This window comes from Dipodomys merriami, unplaced genomic scaffold (genome assembly GCF_024711535.1).
Source record: "Dipodomys merriami isolate MVZ:Mamm:240054 unplaced genomic scaffold, mDipMer1.0.p SCAF_57, whole genome shotgun sequence".
In the NCBI taxonomy this organism is placed as follows: Eukaryota; Metazoa; Chordata; class Mammalia; order Rodentia; family Heteromyidae; genus Dipodomys; species Dipodomys merriami.
In genome coordinates, this window is record NW_027206146.1 from 2,144,296 (window position 1) to 2,168,706 (window position 24,411).

At 49.9% G+C, this 24,411-nt stretch overlaps 1 protein-coding gene across 1 annotated transcript; it reads right to left on the minus strand.

Annotated features, from left to right (window-relative positions):
* Positions 1–236: 236 nt before the first annotated feature.
* Zscan18 (zinc finger and SCAN domain containing 18) lies at positions 237–17,367 on the minus strand. Its single transcript, XM_070000726.1, has 7 exons — positions 17,279–17,367; positions 5,556–6,620; positions 4,970–5,092; positions 4,471–4,583; positions 4,074–4,173; positions 2,949–3,029; positions 237–1,690 (listed from the first exon to the last, which is right to left on the minus strand). The coding sequence occupies exons 2-7, from the start codon at positions 6,535–6,537 to the stop codon at positions 1,188–1,190; spliced, it is 1,902 nt and encodes a 633-aa protein (XP_069856827.1). The 5' UTR covers positions 6,538–6,620; positions 17,279–17,367; the 3' UTR covers positions 237–1,187.
* Between the last annotated feature and the right edge of the window lie 7,044 nt (positions 17,368–24,411).

The following is a 24,411-nucleotide window of genomic DNA, read 5'->3' on the forward strand; positions in this document are numbered from 1 at the left end:
GCCATCTTGGCTTAGTAATTGGTAGAGACCCACACCTGGGTGGACATTCCTATCTTATTACAAGGAACAAGGCCATGGGATCATTTCTTCCAGGGACGTGTATGTCTTCTCCCAGATGAAGGGTATCCAGCGGAGAGCCACCACAGTATGCATTCTCATGTCCCTGCTGGGAGCAGTGTCCCTCCCTTCAACACACAAGCAAGCAGCAGCACAATCACAAACAGTAAGCTATAATATGAGTGAAGAAATAAATACTTTATTAAGCATATCAGACAGGGTTGTTACAGATTGCCTAAACACTGACAGAAGAGGCACCAGTTTCTGTATCTGTAGGAGGCAATTATACTGATGCTCAGGCAACAGAAAATACTGCAATCTGCAATGAAACACAAAATCAAAAGATCGCCTTTGTAGACCAAGTTTGGTTCTTTGCTCAGTTGGAGCATCAGTTTTTAACCAGTTTTAACCATAACCCCCTAGTAAGAAATACAGTTTACATGGTTGCCAGCTCTCCTATTTAGATACACAGCTGAAAAGTTTCACACAACAATACTTGCCTTTACTACATGATGCATTCTGACCTACTTTATTCTACTTCATTGCTCTGCAATGCCAGGGACCACCCACAATTCACTAATGGGCTGGAAATCACACTCTAAAGGCCCCACACTGCATCACTAGGCTGCAAGCGCCCTTTTATTTAAACTAAAACATTGCCTGTTTTTGAGGGTTCAGAAGTAAACTCGACATCACATATTTGTGAAAAGGCCAAAACAGATGGCAAGAATTCTGCTTGAACAAAGTTGGGGAGCTTGGTGAGCAGTTGAGGCAAGAATGACTTCAAGAAAGTGCCAACAGATCACACACTGTAAGGCAACTCTACACTGCACAATGTCAAATGATCCAGCCTATGGGTGGCGGTACAAACGTTGCGGAAGTATTCCTTCACATCTGATGGCTTACCCAGATGTGAACATTAGCCCAGGGTGTGTACAAGGCCAAAACTCACCTCCTGGGACTCTCGGAGCAGGTGGCTCCTGCATGTGTGGTGTTCTGGGTAAGAGATCCTCCCGCCAGTGCGGGTGCCACTGTGGCAGGGAGGGGACTCCAGACGGAGCCGTTCTCCTTGTCTTGGGTCTTCTAGTGCTAAACCAGGGCTGGGACGGAGAGGTGGTTTCCTGACAGCCCTAGCATGCAAAGCGCTTCTTGCTGCTATGGCTCCTGTGATGCTCTATGAGCTGTGAGATCCACGCAAAGGTGTCCCCACACTCACTGCAGGTGTAGGGCTCCCCTGTGCACACTCCTGGCTCATCAACCACACAATAGCTGGAAGTAGAGGGGCCTGGGTCCAGCCAAGCCGAGGACATGGCAGCATAGCCAGGCACCTTCCCTGTGTATGGCTGCTGGCTGCTCCTACTGGAGGGATACTTCGGGCCCAGCTCATCTTCATCATTGGGATGGGGCCTCTTCCTCCCAGTGGCTTGCTGTAGGGCGCCGGGCCGGGCTGGCTGCCGGATGACTGACTGCCGCTGGGAACGGCTGGCAGAGCTCGACTCCCCGTTCTGAGCGCCCTGGTGGGCATCCAGTAGAGGGTTTGCGGGAGCACCCCTTGTCAGCCTCTCCATGAGCATCCTATACATGCAGACATCTTCGCACGCATTCTCTCTGCTCTCTTGTATCCTGCCACCATCTAAAACAAGGTCACAGTGTAAGCAATCCTGACTCCCAAGCCTGCCACAGAAGCTGCTTCCTAAGCAGAAACCAAGAAAATAAAATGTGAGGCCCAAAGACCTAAGCATGGGGGTAAAAGAGGCCATGGGACAAGAAGTTCAGGTATGCCCAGTCAGCCCTATTTTTAACTCAGGTGAGACCATACAGCAGCTGCATACTGCATACTGCATGCGCCTTACTAGCCTTGTAAGACTCACCTGTTCCCCCGCCCCTCCTCCAAGTCTCTGAATGAGAGCTGAGCTCCCTAGGAGACAGATCCACCCGCTCCCAGACAGCCTCGAATCCAGGTGACCTTGTGCCTGCATTCTGCTCAGAAGTGCGGGCTGCAAGGAGGGACTTCCTCCTTCCTGCGTTTATGAAGGTGAGATCTGGGGCAAAAACCTTCAGGACCACAAGGGGCCATTGGCAATGGAGCCATGAGATGGGTCACTATTTGGTCACTAACAAAGACCTACCAAACCCTGTGGTGGACCAACTGGCCAACTATGACCTATGACACCCAGGAATGACCCTGGGATAATCTCTTTTTCCATTGGCTCAGTCATGTGACCTACTGCAGCCAATGGGATGTAAGCACACAGCATACAAGCAAGACTGGCAAATGCTTACTGTCCTGGAGGCTTACTGTCCCAGGGCGTCCTGTGAGGAGCCCAAGCCAGCCACGGAGAAGCCACAGGAAGAACTCAGGCCTATAGCTCCAGCTGGGCTCCTGCAGTCACTGAGGTCAATAGGACATCCCAGCCCTAGGCATGCCTTAAAGCCACCAAATGAAGCCAGAGAGCTGCAGGGTTGGGTGCAGGCAATCCACAGGCCACAGAATTCTTTTAGGTGACCCAGTTTCAGGGCAGTTTTTTATACATAAGAGATCAATGAAATGACTGGATTCCAACACAGGGAGAGGGGGAATGACTACTGGAGTTGAGATGAGGTCTCTGCTGAGGCATGCGGCTGGGTGGGCCTGGGCAAGAAAGTCTATACCCCCCCATGCGGGCCTCCCCCACCTGACCCTCATCCCCCCATGCCAGCTTCCCCCACCGGACCCGACCCTCATCTCCCCCCACGCCAGCCTCCCCCACCTGACCCTCACCTCCCCACGCCAGCCTCCCCCACCGGACCCTCATCCCCCACACCAGCCTCCCCCCACTGGACCTGACCCTCATCCCCCCCATGCCAGCCTCCCCCGCTGGACCACACCCTGGTCTCTAACCTGACCTCACCTTGGAGTCTGCCTCCCGGTAGTTCTTCCAGGTCCTCTGCCTCCAGCACAAAGGCGGTGCACGGCTGAGAAAGCTCATACCCTGAGTTAAGTTAAAAAGTACAGACTAAAAAAGGTATCCGTACAAAGCAGCTGAGGGGACGTGGGGTGCAGGAGAGGGGTCCCCACATGGCAGCCTGTCTTTTTCTTTATACTGGAGGGCAACCTCCAGAGCCCCTGGACAGCCAGAGGTTCTGAGCACAAGGAAGCAGAGATAAAGCAGAGGGTCTGCCTGGTGAGGAGGAAAGCACAATGAGGACAAGCAGAAAGCGAGAGTCCAGGGGTGAGAAACGTTAGAGAGAAAAACATAAAATTGGGCTAGGAGTTTAGCTCAGTGCTAAGAAGGATCACCTAACTGTGGCTCATGCCTGTCATCCTAGCTACTGAGGAGGCTGAGATCTGAGGACTAAGGTTCAAAGCCAGCCCAGGCAGAAAAGTATGTGAGGCTCTTATCTCCAATAAACCAGGAAAAAGTTATAAGGGGAGCTATGCTCAAGTGATAAGAGCCAAAAAAAAAAAAAGCTCAGGAGAGCACCTAGGCCTTGAGTCCAAGCCTCAGACCTGAATGAGTGAAGTTCTGGGTCTAAGTTAAGCATCAACAAAACAAAACAAAACCATAAAATTAGAACCTTGTAAAGGGCACAGAAGTCTGACTGTGGCTCACTGCAAAGGCAAGTTCTGGGGTAAGAACTTCTGTGAGAGAAGCCTCTGCCTTTGTCAGGTCAATCTCTGTACTTATGTGACAGTATTGGCATCTTGGGCCCAGGCCTTTCTAAATTTAGTGGCTTCATATTCCACAGGCAGATTTGCAAACAGAAAGTCCTGAGGCCCAGGAAGAACTCAAAAGAGTAGACTAGGATGGATGAGGATCTTGGCAAACAGGTAAGTCCAAGTCCCAAGGCACTTAAAACATGCTCAGGTTCAAACACATTTACATCACCTTAATACATAACAAATAAAAGAAAAGTGTGAAAATTCCTTTGGTGTTCTAACCATAGCCCAAGTCAGGACTGCCTGTGCTGGCCTGTGCCAGCAGAGCTGGGAGAGAAGGGGGGGTAAGGCGAAGCCCCCAGGAGGCAGGTCTCACCACTCAGGAGCAGCTTCTCGTAGCTCTTCAGGTTCTCCTCTGTGGGGTCTATTTGGTTCCATTCTCCCAAGGCCAGAGTCTCATCCGGGAGCGACTCTGTCTAAAACAGCAAGGTGGCCCCAAGAGCACTGGCTAGGAACAAGCACCCACCCGGGGACTGTGACCCACCCTGAGACGCACCGCTCTACACCCCTCTCCTGAGTTCTCGTACACCTCACCCTACAGATATTCAGATCCCTCACTACAGCAGAGTTTAGCCCTGGGAAGCTGGTCAACAGTCAGGGAGAGACAGAGCCTCTCCTGTGGGAACAGACTCCAGGAGCCGCTGGACATGGTCAGCCTCCAGTGCCGCCTGTAGCAGTCCCCTGGCCTCCACAATACCAGTGGCCCCACCCACCTTTGGCTCAGTTGCATCAATGTCAGACTCTTCAGATTTTTCTCTCCCCAAATTCTCCTGATCCAGATGCATGGATTCCAGAGCTGGCCAGGCAGGGAGAAGCGATGGCAGATCTGGGGAGACAAATGCTGTGGCTGAGCACCTCCAAAACAAGCCGGGCCCACTCCACCCACACAGCCCCCCGGAAGAAGGTGGAGATGCCCTACGTTGTGTCACATGTGTCAAAGTTCAGCAAACACTTCTGTCTGTACTGAGCATGGTCACAAAACTAACAAGGCGCCCAGATCCAGCAGGAGCCCCAGAAATGCCCATTTAAGCCACAGAAGAGGCAATGTTTCGTTTTAGTTTCTTTGTGTTCTGATACTGCAGCTTGAGCTCAGGGCCTCATGCTCTTGTTCAGCATTACCATTTGCAGCTGGCATTCTACCACTTGAAACAAGCCCTAGGTGGTCTCTTAACCACACACCCACCACTTCACACTGGACCCAGTAACACTCACCAGTATCTGGGTCTCCGCTGGGGCTCAGCAGCCCTCTTGGTAGTAGCAGAGGGTCAGAGTGCCTCTCATAGTCCCCCTCACTGAAGGAAGAAGTCGACCCGCCCGGAGAGCACAGCCGTATCCCTGTGAACAACCAAGTAAACCACTGCATGAACAGGGACCCCAAAGATGGAGACCCATGCAGGGACCAGGAAGGAACCCAGGTGATGACAGGGCCTCTGGGCCCCCAGGCCTCTTCGTCCAACCCCAGGTCCCAGCCCTTAGACATGGAGGAAACCTCCAGCTAGCGATACACCCAGAATGTTTACCTAGTCTTTAAGAGCCTGCTCTCTGCCTTTGACTGCCCTCCATTTCTCCTGTTTCCTAGATTCTGGAAAGCAGACATGAAGGCAAGAGCCCAGGCAGCTGTTTTAACTTTGAGGCAGCTCTTAGGAAGAAGCCACTGGGCAGGGCAATGGGGCTTGGAGTTGTGCATGCTTGTGCATCTTATACATGGGTGACTAAGCTCTCAGAAAAGCCACAATGGGTTTGAACTGCACATAGTAAAATGCCCATAGCATGCTTCCTTCTGGGTCAGCAGACTCACCTGGTTCCTCCAAAACGTCAGAGATACCCTCCACCAGAGAGGCAGCCTTCGTGCAATTCTCCGGGTACTGGGATACCACCCAGGGGCGGACCCTGTCCGGCAAGATGCCCAGGAACTGCTCCAGCACCAGCAGCTCCAAGATCTCCTCCTTGGAGCAGGCATCGGGACGCAGCCACTGGCGGCACAGATCGTGGAGCCGGGCCAGAGTCTGGTGAGGCCCAGCAGTCTCCTGGTAGACAAACTCTCGGAAGCGCAGACGGGAGAACTCAAGGTCAGCAGGGGTCCTCTCAGATCCCTTCTGACGGCTAGACTCTTGCAGATCATCTTCGTCCTCCAGTTCAACTTCCTCCTGCAGATAGGCCTCCTCCTGCAGGTCATCCTCCTCCTGCAAGTCATCCTCTTCCTGCAGGCTGGGCTCTTTCCCCAGCAGATACTCCTCCTGCTGGACCAGCTCCTCACACTGGACAGGCTCCACATGCTGGGCCGGCTCCTCACACTGGGCTGGCTCCTCACACTGGACGGGCTCCTCACGCTGGGCTGGCTCCCCACGCTGGACGGGCTCCTCATGCTGGACGGGCTCCTCACGGTGGGCCAGCTCCCCACACTGGGCAGGCTCCCCACACTGGGCCAGCTCCCCACACTGAGCTGGCTCCCCACGCTGGACGAGCTCCTCACGCTGGACCGGCTCCTCACGCTGGATGGGCTCCTCATGCTGGATGGGCTCCTCACGCTGGACCAGCTCCTCACGCTGGACCGGCTCCTCACGCTGGACCGGCTCCTCACGCTGGACCGGCTCCTCACACTGGACTGGCTCTTCCTCCAGGACACACTCCTCCTGCTGGATGAACTCTTCCTGCAGGTTGGGCTCCTCCCATGGGCTGCGCTCTGCCTGCTGGACTGTGTCGTCTGACCCCAGTGTGGGCGTTTCTGGGGGCAGTGGGGAGCTCCTCGGGGAGGCCAACACCTTCTCCAAAGGCAGCATCTTCACAGACCTCCACCAAAACGTGAATGTCTGTACTAAGGCAAGGCACACACAGAGGACCACCGGTATCAGGACTCAAGGATCTGCAGAAGGTGCCAACAAGACACATGGTGAAGACCCTTGCCAAGGGTGTCAGAGCGAAGCCAGCATCTCTGAGCTTAGCCATGCAACCCCACACATAAATCGCATACAGAATTTTATCTATCTTATCGATCGATCGCAGGAGCTGGGGCTTGAACTCAAGACCTGCGCACTGTCCCTAAGCATATTCTACCATTTGAACCACAGCTCCATTTCCAGCTTTTTGGTGGAGTGAAATCTGAGGGACTTTCCTGCCTGGGCTGGTTTTGAACCTTGATTCTCAAATCTCAGCATCTTCCTTCTTTTTTTTCGTCAGTCATGGGTCTTGAACTCTGGGCCTGAGCACTCACTGTCCCTTAGCTCTTTAGCTCAAGGCCAGCGCTCTACCACTTGAGCCACAGCACCACTTCCAGTTTTCTGGTGGTTTACTGGAGATGAGTCTCACGGACTTTGCTGCCCGGGCTGGCTTTGAACCGCGATCCTCAGGTCTCAGCCTCCTGTGTAGCTGGGATCACAGGCATGAGCAGCCACGCCCGGCTTGAAATTTTTTTTTGGGGGGGGGGGGCGGCAATTACCCATGAATAAGATACAGGGGAAAATTACAAGGCCGCCGACGATGAACCCAGATGGAATCGCCTAGAACATCAGTGAGCCCAATCCACCACCGCAGCTGCACCCCAGCACAGCGCTCGGCCGCACGCGTCTGCACCCTCCAGGGAGGCCCGAGCTGCCGGGCGTCCTGAGCTGCGGGCGGCGCTCGCCGGGTGAACCGCAACAGAGAAGCAGCCAGGCCTCCGGTCCCGGCCCCCGCCCGCCCCGCCCAGCCACCGGCCTGACCAAGAGCCCGTGAGGTGGTCCTACCCGACTTCCGTGCAGCAACAACCCACGGGCTCCCGCGGCCCCCGACCCAAAAGTGGTGCGATGGCGACAGTACAACTGCGCATGCGCTAGGAGATGCCTCGCGGACTCCAATTCCCAGGGTGCTGTGCGGCGACCGCGCCTCGGAGGGGGGCAGGGCCAGCATCCAATCAGAGGCAACGCCCTCCCCCTCTGCGCCAGCACCACCTCCGGCGCCATGGCAACTGGGTAAACAAGAGGAAATCAGAGGCGCCCGGGACCCTAGGACCTGAGAGCAGGTGACAAAGCTGGAAAAGGCGGAGATGTGAGAGATCAAAGACTTAAACTGGGATTGGCAGCAGTCGTGAAGCCCGCGGCGCGCATGCCGAGAGCGGGAACAGAGATGAGGATGAGCAGGACAGGGAGAAGACAGAAAGACACCGGAGAGAACACTAGGCAGCAATGAAAATGGAGGCCAGACAGTGGGGCGGCCGGGGAGGGGCGCACGACAGGCCCAGGGCCCGGAGGCCCTGAAGGACACAGGTTCACCCCAGTGCAGTTTGCACTTGCAGACAGAATCTGAAGAGGAGAGGCAGAGGGGAAGGGGGTCAGGGATAAGTCGGGGATGGGGGCCCGAAGACCGGGGGCCAGGCCGCACCCTCCACCAGCTCCCGAAGGTCGTTTGGAAAGACTACACACACGTATCTGAGCAGTATGTCCTTTTTTTTTTTTTTTTTTTTTGTCAGTTGTGGGGCCTGAACTCTTGGCCTGGGCGCTGTCCCTCAATTCTTCAGCTCAAGGCAAGCGCTCTACCACTTGAGCCACAGGGCCACTTACGGCCTTTTCTGCTTACGTGGAACTGAAGAATCGAGCCCAGGGCTTCATGCATGCAAGGCAAGCACTCTACCACTGCACCACCCTCCCGGCCCAGAATGTCACATATGACATATGTGTAGCCTACTGAAATTTGCTTTTGTACTGTTTGTAACTTCCCTGAAACCTATGAAGGTAGCATCTAGAAACAGTTTGTTGCTGATGATTGCTAAGTAATATTCCATAGTATACAACAATTTAAACATTGCACCAGTTTAATACCATGAGGTTTGCTTCCAGTAATTTGCTATTACAAATCAAGACATTTTGTGCACTTTGGGGAGGGGACGGGTACCCAGAGCACAATTGCTGTAGTGTAACAAGAACTGGTTGGTGTTAAAAACAGAAAAGTCTGGCCAGGTGCCGGTGGCTCACACCTGTCATCCTAGCTACTCAGGTGGCCTCAGCCACCTGATCTGAGGATCAAGGTTCAAAGCCAACCCGGGCAGGAAAGTCCATGACACTTTAATCTCCAATAATCCACCAGAAAACCAGAAGTGGCACTGTGGCTCCAAGTGGTAGAGCGCTCGCCTTGAGCTGAAGAGCTGAGGGGCAGCCCCCAGGCCCAGAGTTCAAGCCTAATAACCGACAAAGAAAAGAAAAAAATGTACTCATTATTTGACTTATGAAATATAACCCGTGTTGTTAACCCCTTAATAACAAAATTACTTAAAAAAAATTTTTTTTGTCAGTCCTGGGGCTTGAACTCAGGGTCTGGGCACTGTCCCTGAGCTTCTTTTGCTCAAGGCTAGCACTCTACCACTTGAACCACAATGCCACTTCCAGCTTTTTCTGAGTATGTGGTATTGAGGAATTGAACCCAGGGCTTCAATACATGCTAGGAAAGCACTCCAGTAAGCCACATTCCCAGCCCACCAAAATTATACTTTTAAACAAAAAAAAAAACATGCTAATAAATTACTCATAGAAAAGAAAAAGTCATACTGTTTCATAGTAGTATACTGTTAAACATTCTAACCACCAAGGTATATGTATCAGTTTGTCCACATTGTCACCAGAATTTGGTGTTAACAGGAGCCATTCTGTGGTGTAGTAATACTGTGGTTTAATTGCATTCCTCTAATGACTAACAATATTGAACTCATTTTCATGATTATTTGCCATCTATTTATTCAAACAGTGAAGTATCTACTGTGTCTTCTGCCTTTTTCTAGTTAATAAATGCCTTGAGGTATTTATATATTTTAAATATAACTTGTCAGATATTTAACTCACAAATTTTTTTCCAATTTGTTTTATGTCCTTAACAGGGGCTTTGGCAAATAATTTTTTTTTTTTTTTTGTCAGTTCTGGAGCTGTCTCTCAGCTCTTCAGCTCAAGGCTAATGCTCTACCACTTGAGCCCCAGCGCCACTTCCGGTTTTCTGAGTGGTTTATTGGAGATAAAGAGTCTCATGGACTTCTCTGCCCAGGCTGGCTTTGAACCACAATCCTCAGATCTCAGCCTCCTGAATAGCTAAGATTACAGGTGTGAGCCACCGGCGCCCAGCTTGGCAAAGGATTTTTTTTTATTTGTTATATATTTTTATTGTAAACATACTGTACAGAGGGGTTACCGTTACTTGAGCAAGGTAATGAGTCCTGTTTTCCTATTGCGCATTGGTACCTCCTCCTTTGTTTTCCCCCTAGCATCCCTTCCCCTCCCCAACTACACCATAACTCCCCCTCAACCTACTACACCATAACTCCCCCTCAACCTATGTCTTGTACATATTGTTGTTACATGGGTCATCCTTTATCCTTATTTCAGCATTTTGTTATCCCTTCCCCTCCCCAAATCAGAAAAATGCATATACAGGATGCAGGGCACCTGGATCAAATACAGTGAAAACAGGGGTTATGCCATGGGGGAAGAACATACAAAAGAAACAACAAAAAAATCACATTGTGAAATTAAAAATTTGGCAAAGGGGGGCTGGGAAGGTGGCTCAGTGGTAGAGTGCTTGCCTTGCATGCCTGAGGCCCTGAGTTCCATTCCTCAGCACCACATTAAGCAAAAAGAAAAAAGCCGGAAGTGGCACTGTGGCTAAAGTGGTAGAGCGCTAGCCTTGAGCTGAAGAGCTGAGGGACAGCACCCAGGTCCAGAGTTCAGGCCCCACGACCAGAACCAAAAAAAAAAAAATTGGCAAAGGATTTTTAAACAACGTCCAATTTAAATATTTCTCCTTTTAGATGTTCTTGATGTTTGTTGTCAGTTTAAAATTATACCTTGGGATCTGGGAAGTTGGCTCAGTGGTACAGTGCTTGCCTTGCAAGCATGAGGCCCTGGGTTCAATACCTCAGCAACACATAAGCAGAAAAAAGCTGGAAGTGGAGCTGTGGCTCAAATGGTAGAGTGCTAGCCTTGAGCTGAGGAGCTGAGGAACACCACCTGGGCCCAGGGTTCAGCCCCCACGACGAACAAAAAAAAAAATTATACCTACTCCTAAGTTCCAAGGTTTCCTGATTTCTAATATATTAATTTAATGTTTTCATAAGATGTGAGGTTTATATTAAGGTTCATTTCTTTCCATCAGAATGCCTCTTTTTCTTAACACCAAATCTATATTATCCTCAGCACCAACCCATTCTCCAACATTAGCTAGATGTCTAAAAATTCAGATACTACTGAGAATTAGCGTCAACTGGACAGGCCAAAGGCTCAGTCTCACTTTTGACTATTTTGGCCATAGATTTGTTTTCCACAAATTTAAGGGTCTCCAATGTCCCTATTTTGGGCACAATACTTTGCCAGGACAACTCACGGAACATTCAGAAGGAAACTTTACCTGTGTTTGTCAGTTTATGACAAGTGATACAAGTCAGCAGCAACCAAGTGGAAGACAGGTGGACGGTTCAAAGCCCCTCTCTCCAGCTGGGCTCCACACCTCCAGGACACCTTGTGCCTCAGGACGCTCCTGGGGCTGAGTGTTCTGAGAAACTTCCCCACCCTGCTTCTATCAGGAGGCCCCACTTTTTTTTTTTTTTGGGTCCGGTCGTGGGGCCTGAACTCTGGGCCTGGGTGCTGTCCCTCAGCTCTCTAGCTCAAGGCTAGCACTCTACCACTTGAGCCACAGCGCCACTTCCGGCTTTATTCTTTTTGCTTATGTGGTGCTGAGGAATCGAACCCAGGGCCTAAGGCATGCAAGGTAAGTGCTCTACCACTGAGCACCTTCCCAGCCGGAGGCCCCACTTTTTAGCTTTTTTTTTTTTTTTTTGGTCAGTCGGGCCTGAACTCTGGGCCTGGGCGCTGTCCCTCAGCTCTTCAGCTGAAGGTTAGCACTCTTATCACTTGAGCATCAGCCCCACTTCCGGCTTTTTCTGCTTATGTGGTGCTGAGGGATGGAACCCAGGGCCTCATGCATGCAAGGCAAGCACTCTACCACTGAGCCACCTTCCCAGCCGGAGGCCCCACTTTTGAGTCAACTTAGCACAAAGAATTCCAAAGCTTTTGGCCAGCACTCAGGGACAAAGACAAAACTATGCTATTATACCACAGGTATCATCCTGGTTATTCCGTTCTATTCCTATATTTTCCTGATTATCCAGCTATATAGAAAATCTTATAGGAGGGGCTGGGAAGTTGGCTCAGTGGTAGAGCGCTTGCCTTGCATGCCTGAGGTCCTGGGTTCAATTCCTCAGCACCACATAAGCAAAAAGGAAAAAAGCCAGAAGTGGCGCTGTGGCTCAAGTAGTAGAGCACTAGCCTTGAGCTGAAGAGCTGAGGGACAGCGCCCAGGCCCAGAGTTCAGGCCCCACGACCGGACCCCCAAAAAAAAAAATCTTATAGGAAATATATTCATTACTTTCCTCATGTGACTGTAGCCCCTCTGTACAGTTAATTTACAATAAAAATTTAAAAATTTAAAAAAAATCTTAGTACTGAATACTTCTTTTTTCCTACTTTTTTCTTTGTCTTTCCAAATTGTCTTAGCTATTCTAAGTCAGCTCAGGCTGACCTTAAACTTGTAATACTCCTTCCAGGTGCTGGGATTACAGGTGAGGCAGAAATGGTTTTAAGTTTCATTTGTATTTTTCTTTCATTGTTTTCATGTTCATTGTGTGAAACAATGTTCCGATCAGCCACAGGACTAGGAATATGAACAACCAATAGTGTACAGTGTATTAAATATAGTGTCAGTCCAACCATATGATTCATGCTAGTAATCCCAGCAACCAGGCAGGAGATTGGGAAGCAAAAAGTCAGAGACCTTCACTACTTCAATATTAAATGTATTCTAAATTAGAAAATGGAAATGCTTATATAAAGCTTTTTTTCTTCAAACTAATGATGCTACCCAGTTTCAAACTGAGCTATTTATAATAGTCAAAAATCAGACACAGGCCTAGTGCCAGTGGCTCACTCCTGTAAACCTAGTTACTCAGGAGGCTAAGATCTGAGGATCGTGGTTCAAAGCCAGACCAGGCAGGAAAGTCCTTGAAGTGGCACTGTGGCTCACATGGTAGGAGCGTTCGCCTTGAGCTGAAGAGATCAGAGACAGGGCCCAGGCCCAAAGTTCAAGATCCACACAACAACAACAAAAAAAATCAGACTCAGGCTGGGAAGATGGCTCAGTGGTAGAGTGCTCTCCTAGCATGCATGCATGAAACCCTGGGTTCAATTCCTCAGTACCACATACACAAAAAGCTGGAAGTGGCGCTGTGGCTCAAGTGGTAGAGTGCTGGCCTTGAACAAAAGAAGCTCAGGGATACCGCCTGAGTTCAAGCCTCAGGACTGGCAAAAAAAAAAATCCCAGATGACAGTGCTGGGAGGGGGGACCTTGCAGGAGGTCCTCCGGTAGACACGGCAGACCCTCAGTGAGTGCTCCCATGATTAGTGAAACCTAAATCCACCCCGGGGTTGCATCAATTTGTTTCCTGGTATTGACACTGTTCTACAATTACACAAGAAGTTCACATTTGGCAGTTAGCATAAAAGGCACACTATCTCACTATTCAGTTTTCCTTCTGAAATTACAAATTATTTCAAAACAGTTAAAAACAACACAATGATCACAAAACTTTCTTCAAGCCATGGGGCTTTAATGCAGCCTTGGCGCAATCCCTCAGCACTAGCTCAAGGCAGCACTCTACCACATGATCCACAGCGCCACTTCTGGTTTTCTGGTGGTTAATTGGAGATAAGGATCTCAGACTTTCCTGCCCAGGCTGTCTTTGAACCTGGATACTCACATCTCAGCCCTCTGAATGACTAGGATTACACAAGCCACCAGTGCCCAGTGCAAAATTTCTTATCTCAAAAATCAGTTTTCCCAGGGACAACTAGAAAAAATACATAAAGAGATGAGTTATCAGGTAAGAAGAAATTACTGTTTAGGTTTGGTAATAGTAGTATGCCCATGCAAAAAAAGAATGCTCTTATCCTTAGAATCTCTGTCCTTAAAATTTTAAAGGAAAAGTGTCATACTTGGACTCATTTTGAAGATTATACATAATACACATAAATGTGCACACATAAATACACATACACATAAATACACATGCAAATTTTAAAACATATACACCCATGTATGTGGCATATACTCATAAAAATACATATAATACATATACAGAATATACACATATAAACCCCACAAATATTTGCTATACAAAAATATGTATATATGCACACCATCAGGCACACATATAGTATCAACACATGTAACTATTATATATGTGTAAGTTGGTAAATTCACTGTTCTCTCTTCAACTTTTCTATCATACTTCAGGAAACAGTAGAGGGCTGGGAATGTGACTTAGTCATAGAGTGCTTGCCTAGCATGCATGAAGCCCTGGGTTCAATTCCTTAGTACCACATAAACAGAAAAAGCCGGAAAGTGGTGCTGTGGCTCAAGTGGTAGAGCACTAATCTTGAACACAGAGAGGCTCAGGGACAAAGCCTAGGCCCTGAGTTTACACCCTAGGACAGGACAGGACAGGACAGGACAGGAAAGAAAGAGAGAGAGAGAGAAAGAGAGAGAGAAAGAAAGAAAGGAGAAAAAGAAAGAAAGAAAGAAAGAAAGAAAGAAAGAAAGAAAGAAAGAAAGAAAGAAAGAAAGGGAAAATGTAATAAATGCCTCTAGTTAGCACTCGTTAACAACTTTGTGACAATAATAAAAGCTTCCTCAAAAGATTTAAATATTTGGGCTGGGAAGGTGGCTCAGTGGTAGAGCGCTTGCCTTGCATGCATGAGGCCCTGGGTTCAATTCCTCAGCACCACATAAGCAAAAAGAAAAAAGCCAGAAGTGGCACTGTGGCTCAAATGGTAGAGTGCTAGCCTTGAGCTGAAGAGCTGAGGGACAGCGCCCAGGCCCAGAGTTCAGGCCCACGACTGGACCCAAAAAAAAAAAAAAAAAAAAAAGATTTAAATATTTTAAGGTGAGAAAATATGGTGATAGCTGAAAAGTATAAGGAAACCATGGAATTACTACCTGATAACTTGTGAACTTCTCCACAGGAAGCTTTCTTATTTTTTTATTTTTTTGGAGGGGAGGTAAAATTTTTTTCTTTTGGAGCCCATCCTGGGATTTGGAACTCAAGGTCTCACACTCTCACTTGGCTTAAAATTTTTACTGAGGGCTGGTGTTCTACCCATTGAGCCACACCTCTGCTTTCAAAGTAAAGAGTACTGCAGGACTAGGGATGTCTGCCAATAAGATCTGGGATTAGGCCAGGACAGTGGCTCACCCAGTAACCTAGCTACTCAAAACTGGATAAGATCAGAGAATCAAGGTCAAAGCCAAGATCACTTCCAATTAACCAGCAAAAAAGCCAGATTGGAAGTGTGGCTCAAATGGTAGCCATAGGCAAGGAAGCCAAGAACACTCTGTGACTGAAAAAAATAAAACAAAACTGGTGTGAGGATACAGCAGAGCCCTTCATATCACTCAGGTTTCTGGCCAATTCTGGAATTTCTGGTCCTCCAGCCACTTCTAATATACTGGGCTTGATCCAAGTTCAATGCTATTTAAACTCTTTACACAATGAGCTCAGAATGCTTCCGAATTGCTTCAAGTCAATAAAAATAGGGCAAACAAAACTATTTTAGGCTCAACAGGGGAACTTACTATTTCAATAGCACTTCAAATTCATTAAAATACTCTACTATTAAAACTCGCTTCAGTAGCAGAGTGGCTCAAGTGCTGGTGCGCCTCCCTGGCTAACAGGACACCCCTGACTTCAAACCCCAGTACTGCCATTAAAAACTAAAAACAGTCCAGGCACCGATGGCTCACACCTGTCATCCCAGCTACTCAGGAGGCTGAGATCTGAGGATCGCAGTTCAAAGCCAGCCCAGGCAGGAAAGTCCGAGACACTTATCTCCAATGAACCACTAGAAAACCGGATGTGGCACTTGCCTCTAAAGAGTCTCTGGGTTCAATTCCTCAGCACCACCTAAGCAGAAAAAGCCCGAAGTGGTACTATGCCTCAAGTGGTAGAGCACTCGTTTGGGCTGAAGACCTGAAGGAAAGCGCCCAGGCCCAGAGTTCAAGACCCATGACCAACAAAAGAAAAGGTAAAAAAAGAAATATACAAAAACAAACAAACCACCCAACCTGAGCACCTGAGGGAGGACTGGACCAGGGCGGGGTCACGCCTGCGCAGGCTCCGCACCACGAGTGGCATCGCACAGATCCCAGCACAGAACAAGGCGGCAGGCTGCACAGTCCAGACACACACACGCACGCACACGCACACACTCGACGAGCTTCCTGCCATCCGAGGCCGCGCGGGTCACGACGCAGCTCGGCCGCAGCCGGGCAGCCCGAAGAACATTTCCTGAGTCACGACTCCGCCTCCGCCATCATCGTCTCCAGAAGGTTCGGCTCCCAGCCGTCAAAACCTGCTTAACTTCCTTCGCTGGGCCTGTCGCCGCCAGGAACCCGCGCCTGACCCTCGCCAAAGAGCTCGGACCGAGCCCTGGGGTGGCAGAGAGCAGGACGTGGCGCCTTCGCTGCCATCTCCGGGCCACGGCGCGGCGTCGGGCTGCCCGGGACGCGGGCGGGCTGACGCTCAGTGCGGAGTGGAGGCAGCTCCGGGAGGCCCAGCGGCTCCTGGCTTCCGGGCAAGGACCCCGGGCAAGGAAGCGGCGGAGAGGCCCACCCCGGGGAGACCCAAGTGCCTCCCAGAGGCGGAGGCACGGTATGCGGGGATTTAAGGACATTGAAGACTGGGCGGAAGGAGCAGCATTTCACACGGCCGCGGACATCAAGCCCCGGAGCCTCAGTTCTGGGGTCTAGGCCCTCGCTGCCGTTGCCAAGGGCAACGTGCGCACGACGCAAACAGGAGCAGCGGTGGGGGTGCACGCCCGGCGGGAGGGGGGAGGCCTGGGGGTGAGGGGGGGAAAACCTGGGGGGAGGGAAGGCGGGAGGAGGCTTGGGGGAAAGGGGAGGAAACTGGGAGAGGGGGAGGCGGGGGAGGGGAGGCCTCGAGGGGGTGAGGCGGGGGCAGCCGGAGCGGGAGAGGCCGGGGGTCGCGGTGAGGTAGGGGGCCTTCACAGGGGAAGCAGGGGCAGGAGGCGCGCACAGGGCACGCACACGCGCGTGCATGCACGCACAGGCGCGCGGAGGCTACGAACAGGTGCTCAGCTCAAACCCCCTAAGACCAGAGACAGAGCGGGAAGGCGGGGCTCGGGAGGAGGCCGTGGATCCCCGGGGAGTCCACCCCAAGGCACCGGCAGAGGGGTGTCACCGCGGACAGGGAGGGGGGACTGCGGGAGGAAGGAACCCCGGCGGAAGGCCGCGCCCGCCTCCGCCCAACGCGGGCCCGGACCCTCGCCGGCCATGCCCAAAAAAGGCAGCGCGGCGCCCGGGAGGGTGGGCACGGCCCGGGCTCGGCCGCTCTGAACCGCAGGACGCCCCCGGTCCCTCGCGTAGGGCTCTGCTCCGCGTCTTTGGGATTAGGAACACCGAGCACCGAGAGGCCCGGGAGCCGCAAGAACGCGGACTTACCTCCAGCACCGCAACGCACACTTCGGCGAGTTGTCAACTCTGCGCATGCGCCTGTTAGGCTCCCGGATGAGGCTCCCGAAAATGCAGAACGTCGCTAGCAGAGCGCGGGGGCGGGGCCAGCTGAGAACGTGGGGCGACGCCAGCTGAGCAGGGGGCGGGGCAGGGACAACTGATCAGAACGTGGGGGCGGGGCTAAGCAGCGAGCGGTGCAGGGACAGCTAGGGAGAGCGTGGGGCAGTCCAAGCTGAGCAGGGGGAGGGGACGAGGCCGGCTGGGCAGGGGATGGGCCGGGTCGGCTGGGCAGGGAGTGGGGCATGCTGGGCAGGGGGCGGGCATGCTGGGCCCACTGGCCCAGTCGCGCCGCGAGCTTAGGCTGTGCGCACCGGCTCCGATGGTCCGAGCGCTCCCAACCAGATAAAGGGTTGGGGAGCAGGAAAACCAGTGGGTCCGCGGAGAGGCAGAGCAGCGGTCGGCGCCCCGGGGCCGGGGAAGGCGCCTACAAGAGGGCCCGACCCCGCCCTCTCCTCCACACTGAGGCAGGGGGTCGCTGGGGAGGGGTCCGCCTCCCGTCCGGCCAGGCCCGCGTGAGGCTCCAAGCGGCCCGGGGGACCCGCCGCACTCTGGAGAGCCAGCTGCCCGCAGCCAGCCCCTCTCCCAGCGAGTACGCAGCAGCACCAGGCCATTTACTGAGCCCTGGTGTCGTCCTCCCGGGGCGTTACCGTCCCTGTCCCCAGGCCGCTCCGACCTCGCCTAACTCCTCTGTGAGGATGGCTGTGGTTCCCGGTTTCTCCGCTGCCTATCTAGGTTCTCTCCCGTAGCCAGGTTCATCGCGCTCCCGAGCTGTAAGACATGCTGGCCTAGGCAGACATCACAGGTACAGGTATTTTTCATTTATTTGCGTTCCTCATTTAGAGTTGCAGTCCACAAAAACTGATTTTTGTCTATTGCAGGGAATAGAAAATTGGAAGCCACAGGTCAGCTGTGTAGTCCACGTCTGTTGGTGTACAGTTCGAGTGAAGAACATTTTCAGTGTATAGTTCAAAAATGAAGAACATTTTCAGTGTACAGTTCAAGAGTGGAGAACATTTTAGTGTATAGTTCAAGAGTGAAGAACATTGGGGGGGGTCATGGGTCTTGAACTCTGGGCCTGGGCACTGTCCTTCAGCTCAAGGCTGGTGCTCTACCACTTGAGCCACAGCGCCACTTCCGGTTTCCTGGTGGTTACTTGGAGGGTTGGGTTTTTTTTGGGGGGGGGGGGTTAACTATTTTTTTTGTCTTTTCTTTTTTGGTACTGGGGATCGAACCTAGGACGTTGCACTTGCTAGGCAAGCGCTTTGCCACTGAGCTACATCCCAGCCCTTGGTGGTTACTTGGAGATTGGAGTCTCACAGACTTTCCTGCCCAGGTTGGCTTTGAACTGCGATCCTCAGATCTCAGCGTCCTGAGTAGCTAGGATGACAGGCCTGAGCCACCAGCGCCTGGCAGGATATTTTTATGTGGTTCCATAATTGAAAAAACTATTTCACAACATTAAAATTATATGAAATTCAAATTTAAGTCTGTAAGTAAAAATTAGACACTCATTTGCATACAAATTGTCTAGCTGCTTTCACATTACAACCATTATGTTGCTGTGTGGATGTGGCAGAGATCAGGCAGAACAAGTTGTTTACAATTCAGCAAAGAAGATAAGCAAGTACTAAGTACCATGTATTACACCAAATGGTATCAATGCCCTGGAGAAAAAAGCAAGACAGAGGATGTGTTGGGCAGGTGTGGTTTCAACTTCAAATATGAGTTAGGGAAAGTCTCACTGAGAAAACTGTGTGTGAGCACCAATGGATGAGATGGGAGGATGTGAGCCCACAGGTCTTGGGAGAAGATCTCCAGAGGCAAGGACTGGAGAGACCAGGAAGTGACAACCTGCCTGCCCAGTCAGGAGTAGCAGGAGGCCACCTGATTGGAAAAGAAACTGAAAGGAAAATGAGAGATGAATCCTGATAGGTCATGGGGAGGCATTAATTAAAACATTACTGCTGTGTCAAAAAAAACTATGAAGGGCTGGGAAGGTGGCTCAGCGGTAGAGTGCTTGCCTTGTATGCTTGAGGCCCTGGGTTCAATTCCTCAGCACCACATAAGCAAAAAAAAAGCTGGAAGTGGCACTGTGGCTCAAGTGGTAGAGTGCTCACCTTGAGCTGAATAGCTGAGGGACAGCCCCCAGGCCTAAATTTCAGGCCCCACGACCAGCAAAACAAAACAAAAAAACTATGAAGACAAGTGCAGTAACCTGTATGATTACATAGCTGGTGTCCTTAAGGGCACATTACCTACTGTATCCCTACCTCCAGTGACTTCGTGCTTGGCCATCCCCTTACTTTTGCAATGAAAGGTGAGAGGAGGTCTGGTGTCCTACTTCTGAGCTTTTGTATTCTTGCATCCTCTTGGCCTTTTTCTCAATTAAAAAGCCTCCCCACCCCACTCTTTAGGCCCTGGAGTGAAGGCAACAAGCAGAAGATAAGCTGCTAGGCTGTATCATACAAGCAAATAATGCAGGAAGCCACTGAGTTTTACTCTCATTTGTTATTGCAGTATAACTTAATAGCTTCATCTAATACAACAAATCATTAAAACTACTATGCTTTTAGAGGTTAAAATTTTACAACCTCCATCACCTATCAGAACTAAAATTAAAAACAAGTTTGAGCCAGGCACTGGTGTCTCATGCTTGTAATTCCTAACTACTCAGGAGGCTGAGATCTGAGGATCACGGTTCAAAGCCAGCCCAGGCAGGAAAGTCCGTGAGACTCTTATTTCCAATTAACCACCAGAAAACCAGAAGTGGAACTGTGGCTCAGTGATAGAGTGCTAGCCTTGAGCTGAAGAGCTGAGGGACAGCACCCAGGCCCAAAGTTCAAGCCCTACAACCCATTAAAAAAAAAAAAAAAAAAAAAAAACAGGGGCTGGGGCGGTAGAGAGCATGCCTTGCAAGCATTAGGCCCTGGGTTCGATTCCTTAGCACCACATAAACAGAAAAAAGCCGGAAGTGGCGCTATGGCTCCAGTGGTAGAGCGCTAGCCTTGAGCTGAAGAGCTGAGGGACAGCACCCAGACCCAGAGTTCAGGCCTCATGACCGGCAAAAAACAAAAAACAGAAAAAAACAAACCAAAACAACAACAAAAACCAGTTTGATAAATGAAGTACTGGTTAAAAGGTAGAGCAACAGGAACTTTCATTCACTGCTGATAGAAAAGCAAAGGAATTATGTGTGCTTTGGAAAGCTTTGCAATTTCTTACAGAACTATTGTCCCATACAGGTCTGTGCTCCAGACTGACCATATGGCCCAGAAATCACTTTTTTTTTTTTTCTGGTTGGTTGTGGGGCTTGAACTCTGTCTGGGTGCTGTCCCTCAGCTCTTCAGCTCAAGGTCAGCTCTCTACTGCTTGAGCTACAGTGCCACTTCCGGTTTTCTAGTGGTTTATTGGAGATAAGAGTTTCATGGCCTTTCCTGCCCAGGCTGGCTTTGAACCGCAATCCTCAGATCTCAGCCTCCTGAGTAGCTAGGATTACAGGCACGAGCCACTGGCCCCCAGCTAGAAATCACATTTTTTAAAAAGTATACAATACTTGGGGCTGGGAAGTTGGCTCAGTGGTAGAGCTCTTGCCTTGCATGCCTGAGGCCCTGGGTTCGATTCCTCAGCACCACATAAGCAAAAAGAAAAAAGCCGGAAGTGGCGCTGTGGCTCAAGTGGTAGAGTGCTAGCTAGCCTTGAGCTGAAGAGCTGAGGGACAGCGCTCAGGCCCAGAGTTCAGGCCCCACGACTGGACCAAAAAAAAAAAAAGTATACAATACTGAACTTTATCACAATTGTGCTCCCCTAGTCACCCCTATCTTGGGGTCAGAGAAACAGCTAACCATGCAAAGAGCCTCATTACTCTATCCTTCCTTGTGTCTTCTCTAAGATTTACACAATTCATGTTTATCTGATGTCATAAAGCTTCAGGCCAACTTCTCTCCTGTGAGAGTAACACAATCGTAAACCCACAGGACATGGATTCCTGGAACTCAGGACATAGGCACTATCATCAATTGAACCCACAATCTCCATATGTGGTGGTACTGCCTCTCTGGAACTACTACGTTCTTAGGCTTTCAGACTTGCTTTATGTTACTCGTGCGTGACATAAAGATGTCTGTGTTCAATAGAGGGTAAAGAAGTGGGAGGATGTGTCTTGTTTGGGGTTTGTTGTTTTGTCAGTCATGGGGCTTGCACTTCGGGCCTTGGCCCAGTCTCTGAACTCTTTTGTTCAAGGCGAGCACTCTATACCACTTTGAGCCACAGAACCACTTCTGGTTTCCTGGTGGTTAATTGGAGATAGGAGTCTCACAGATTTTCCTGGCCAGGCTGGCTTTGAACCGCAATCCTCAGGTCTCAGCCTTCTAAGTAGCTAGGATTACAGATGTGAGCCACTGGTACCCAGCTTGAGTGTCTATTCTTGGCCTTTTCTAAGCTATCATTTATGGTTTCCCATTAATTAGACTTAATTTTCTTTATTTTGGGGGGGGGTGAGGTCAGTCATGGGGCTTGAAACTCTGGGCCCGGGTGCTGTCCCTCAGCGCTTCAGCTCAAGGCAAGCACTCTACCACTTGAGCCACAGTGTCACTTCTGGTTTTCTGGTGGCACAGACTTTTCTGCCTGGGCTGGCTTCAAACCGTGCACCTCAGATCTCAGCCTCCTGAGTAGCTAGGATTAAAGCCATAAGCCACCAGCACCCAGCTAGACTTTATTTTCTTTCATTTTTTTTTCTTCTTTTTTTTTTTTTTTTGGTCGGTCATGGGGCTTGAACTCTGGGCCTGGGTGCTGTCCGTGTGCTCTTCAGCTCAAGGCAAGCGCTCTACCACTTGAGCCACCATGCCACTTAGACTTAATTTTCTAAAGCATTTAATCTCAAAGTAGACAAAGGCCAAGAGGTCTTTCCCATAACTGGCAGTATTTATACTTGCCTCAAACATGAGCCCGGCTCCCAAGCCTTCTTTTGCTTCACTAATTTTTCACATAGTGTTGCACTGTAACCTGGGCTAAGCCTTGGACACTTCCACACACCAGGACCTGGGCTAAGCCTTGGACACTCCCACGTATTGTGACCTGGACTAAGCCTTGAACACTCCCACACACTGTGACCTGGGCTAAACCTTGAACACTCCCACGCACTGTGACCTGGACTAAGCCTTGGGCACTCCCACGCAGGCAGGCCACCCTCTTAGCTAGGACGTTTGCACATGTCACCATACTGGGCTTATTTGTTGAGACAGACAGCTGGTGTTAACTTTTTTTTCTCAAACTGCAGTCCCCTGATCTCTACTGTAGCTAGGATTACAGACGTTAGCCACCATAGCTGGCTATTTTGTTGTTAATGTTATTAACTTACTAGAAAGAAATTATAGAAAATATTGGGAGTGGGGAATGTAAACAGTTCTAAAAAAAAACTAGAAACAGGAGTGCACTACCATGGCTGATATAACAAATTACTACAAATATTATTGCTTAAAATTCTCTTGCCGGTGCAGGTAGCTCACGCCTGTAATCCTAGCTACTTAGGAGGCTGAGGATCGAGGTTCAAAGCCAGCCAGGGCTGGAAAGTTGGTGAGACTCTTATCTCCAATAAGCCACTCAAAACCAGAAGTAGTGATGTGGCTCAAGTGGAAGAGCACTAGCCTTAAGCTTAAAAGCTGAGGGACAGTGCCCAAGCCTAGAGTTCAAGCCCCATGACCAAAATAAATAAATAAAATTATTCTCTTACACTGAACACTGGTGGCTCACACCCATAGTCCTAGCTACCCAGGAGCCACTCTGGTCAAGAGTATCCACTTTCTGTAATGTAACTTTTCAAGACACCAGTTATTCCTGCTCCCTTAAAGGAACATTTTTTGATGAAACAACATAAAACTAGGTAGACTCACTCCAATTTTGTTGCTTTCCACCAGGTACTTTCCCTCTGGCCACAGCTGATCTAGTTAATTGTTCTCTGTCCCAAATTCTGAAATGTGGAATCAAGTGCTGTGGACCCTGCAGACATTACTACAAACTATTTGCATTTTACTTTAGAGTAGCACACACCAAAGCAGAGTGCCTGGCTCAGACTGGGTCTCCCAGAGAGCCCAGTCAAGGTGTGTGACAGGATTCACATATCATTCCAGACACACCAATCTGGAAGTTATAAACAACATACACATCCTGGAAACATAAGACAATTCTCTTTAATGAGGAAGCTCATTCTTTTAAAGAAAAGAAATATACACCCCTCACACATGGCACTGTTCATATTTTGAGACTAATGGCTTGAAGCAGCCAGCGGTGACTTTGTAGGATGGTTAATAGCATCCCTGACTTCCCACCACCAGGCTTCCCCATGACCCTGTCACAATGATGCAGATGTCTCCCTGTGTCCCTGGCACCAGCATGAGAACCATTGTTTCCAGTAAAACAGATGGCTGTGTCAAAGTGAAATCAAAATGGAATACTGCATAGCACTGAAAATAAACTATAATAAAATGCTGCAACACAAATGAGTCTAATAGTATACATGCTGCATGATTCCACTCATAAAAAAATACAAAAATTTCTGGGTACAGAAGGCTCATGCCTGTAATCCTAGCTATTCAATAGCCTGAGATCTGAGGATCACAGATCAAAGCCAGTCAGGGTATAAAAGTCCCCATGAGATTCTTATCTCCAATTAACCAATCAAGAACTAGAAGTGGAGCTGTGGCTAGAAAGTGGTAGAATGCTAGCCTTGTGCAAAAAAAGAGTTCAGGGACTGTTGCCCAGGCCCTGAATTCAAGTCCCACAAAAAAAATTACATAAAATTTATATATACAGGGCTGGGAAGGTGGCTCAGTGTTTGCCTCACATGCATGAGGCCCTGGGGTTCGATTCCTTAGCACCACGTAAACAGAAAAAGCCAGAAGTGGTGCCATGGCTCAAATGGTAAAGTGCTAGCCTTGAGCTGAAGAACTGAGGGACAGTGCCCAGGCCCAGAGTTCAAGCCCCACAACCACCACCACCAACAAAAATTATATATACATTCATATATCTATACATATATATATATATATATATATATATATATATAT

What these genes read in the sequence shown, in the direction of transcription:
- Zscan18 (XM_070000726.1), bottom strand. Translation starts at nt 6,537, where the DNA reads ATGCTGCCTTTGGAGAAGGTGTTGGCCTCCCCGAGGAGCTCCCCACTG. An exon ending in TGACGTTTTGGAGGAACCAG is followed by an intron (nt 5,093 to 5,555) that starts GTGAGTCTGCTG and finishes GGTTGTTCACAG; the next exon opens with GGATACGGCTGTGCTCTCCG. An exon ending in CAGCGGAGACCCAGATACTG is followed by an intron (nt 4,584 to 4,969) that starts GTGAGTGTTACT and finishes TTGTCTCCCCAG; the next exon opens with ATCTGCCATCGCTTCTCCCT.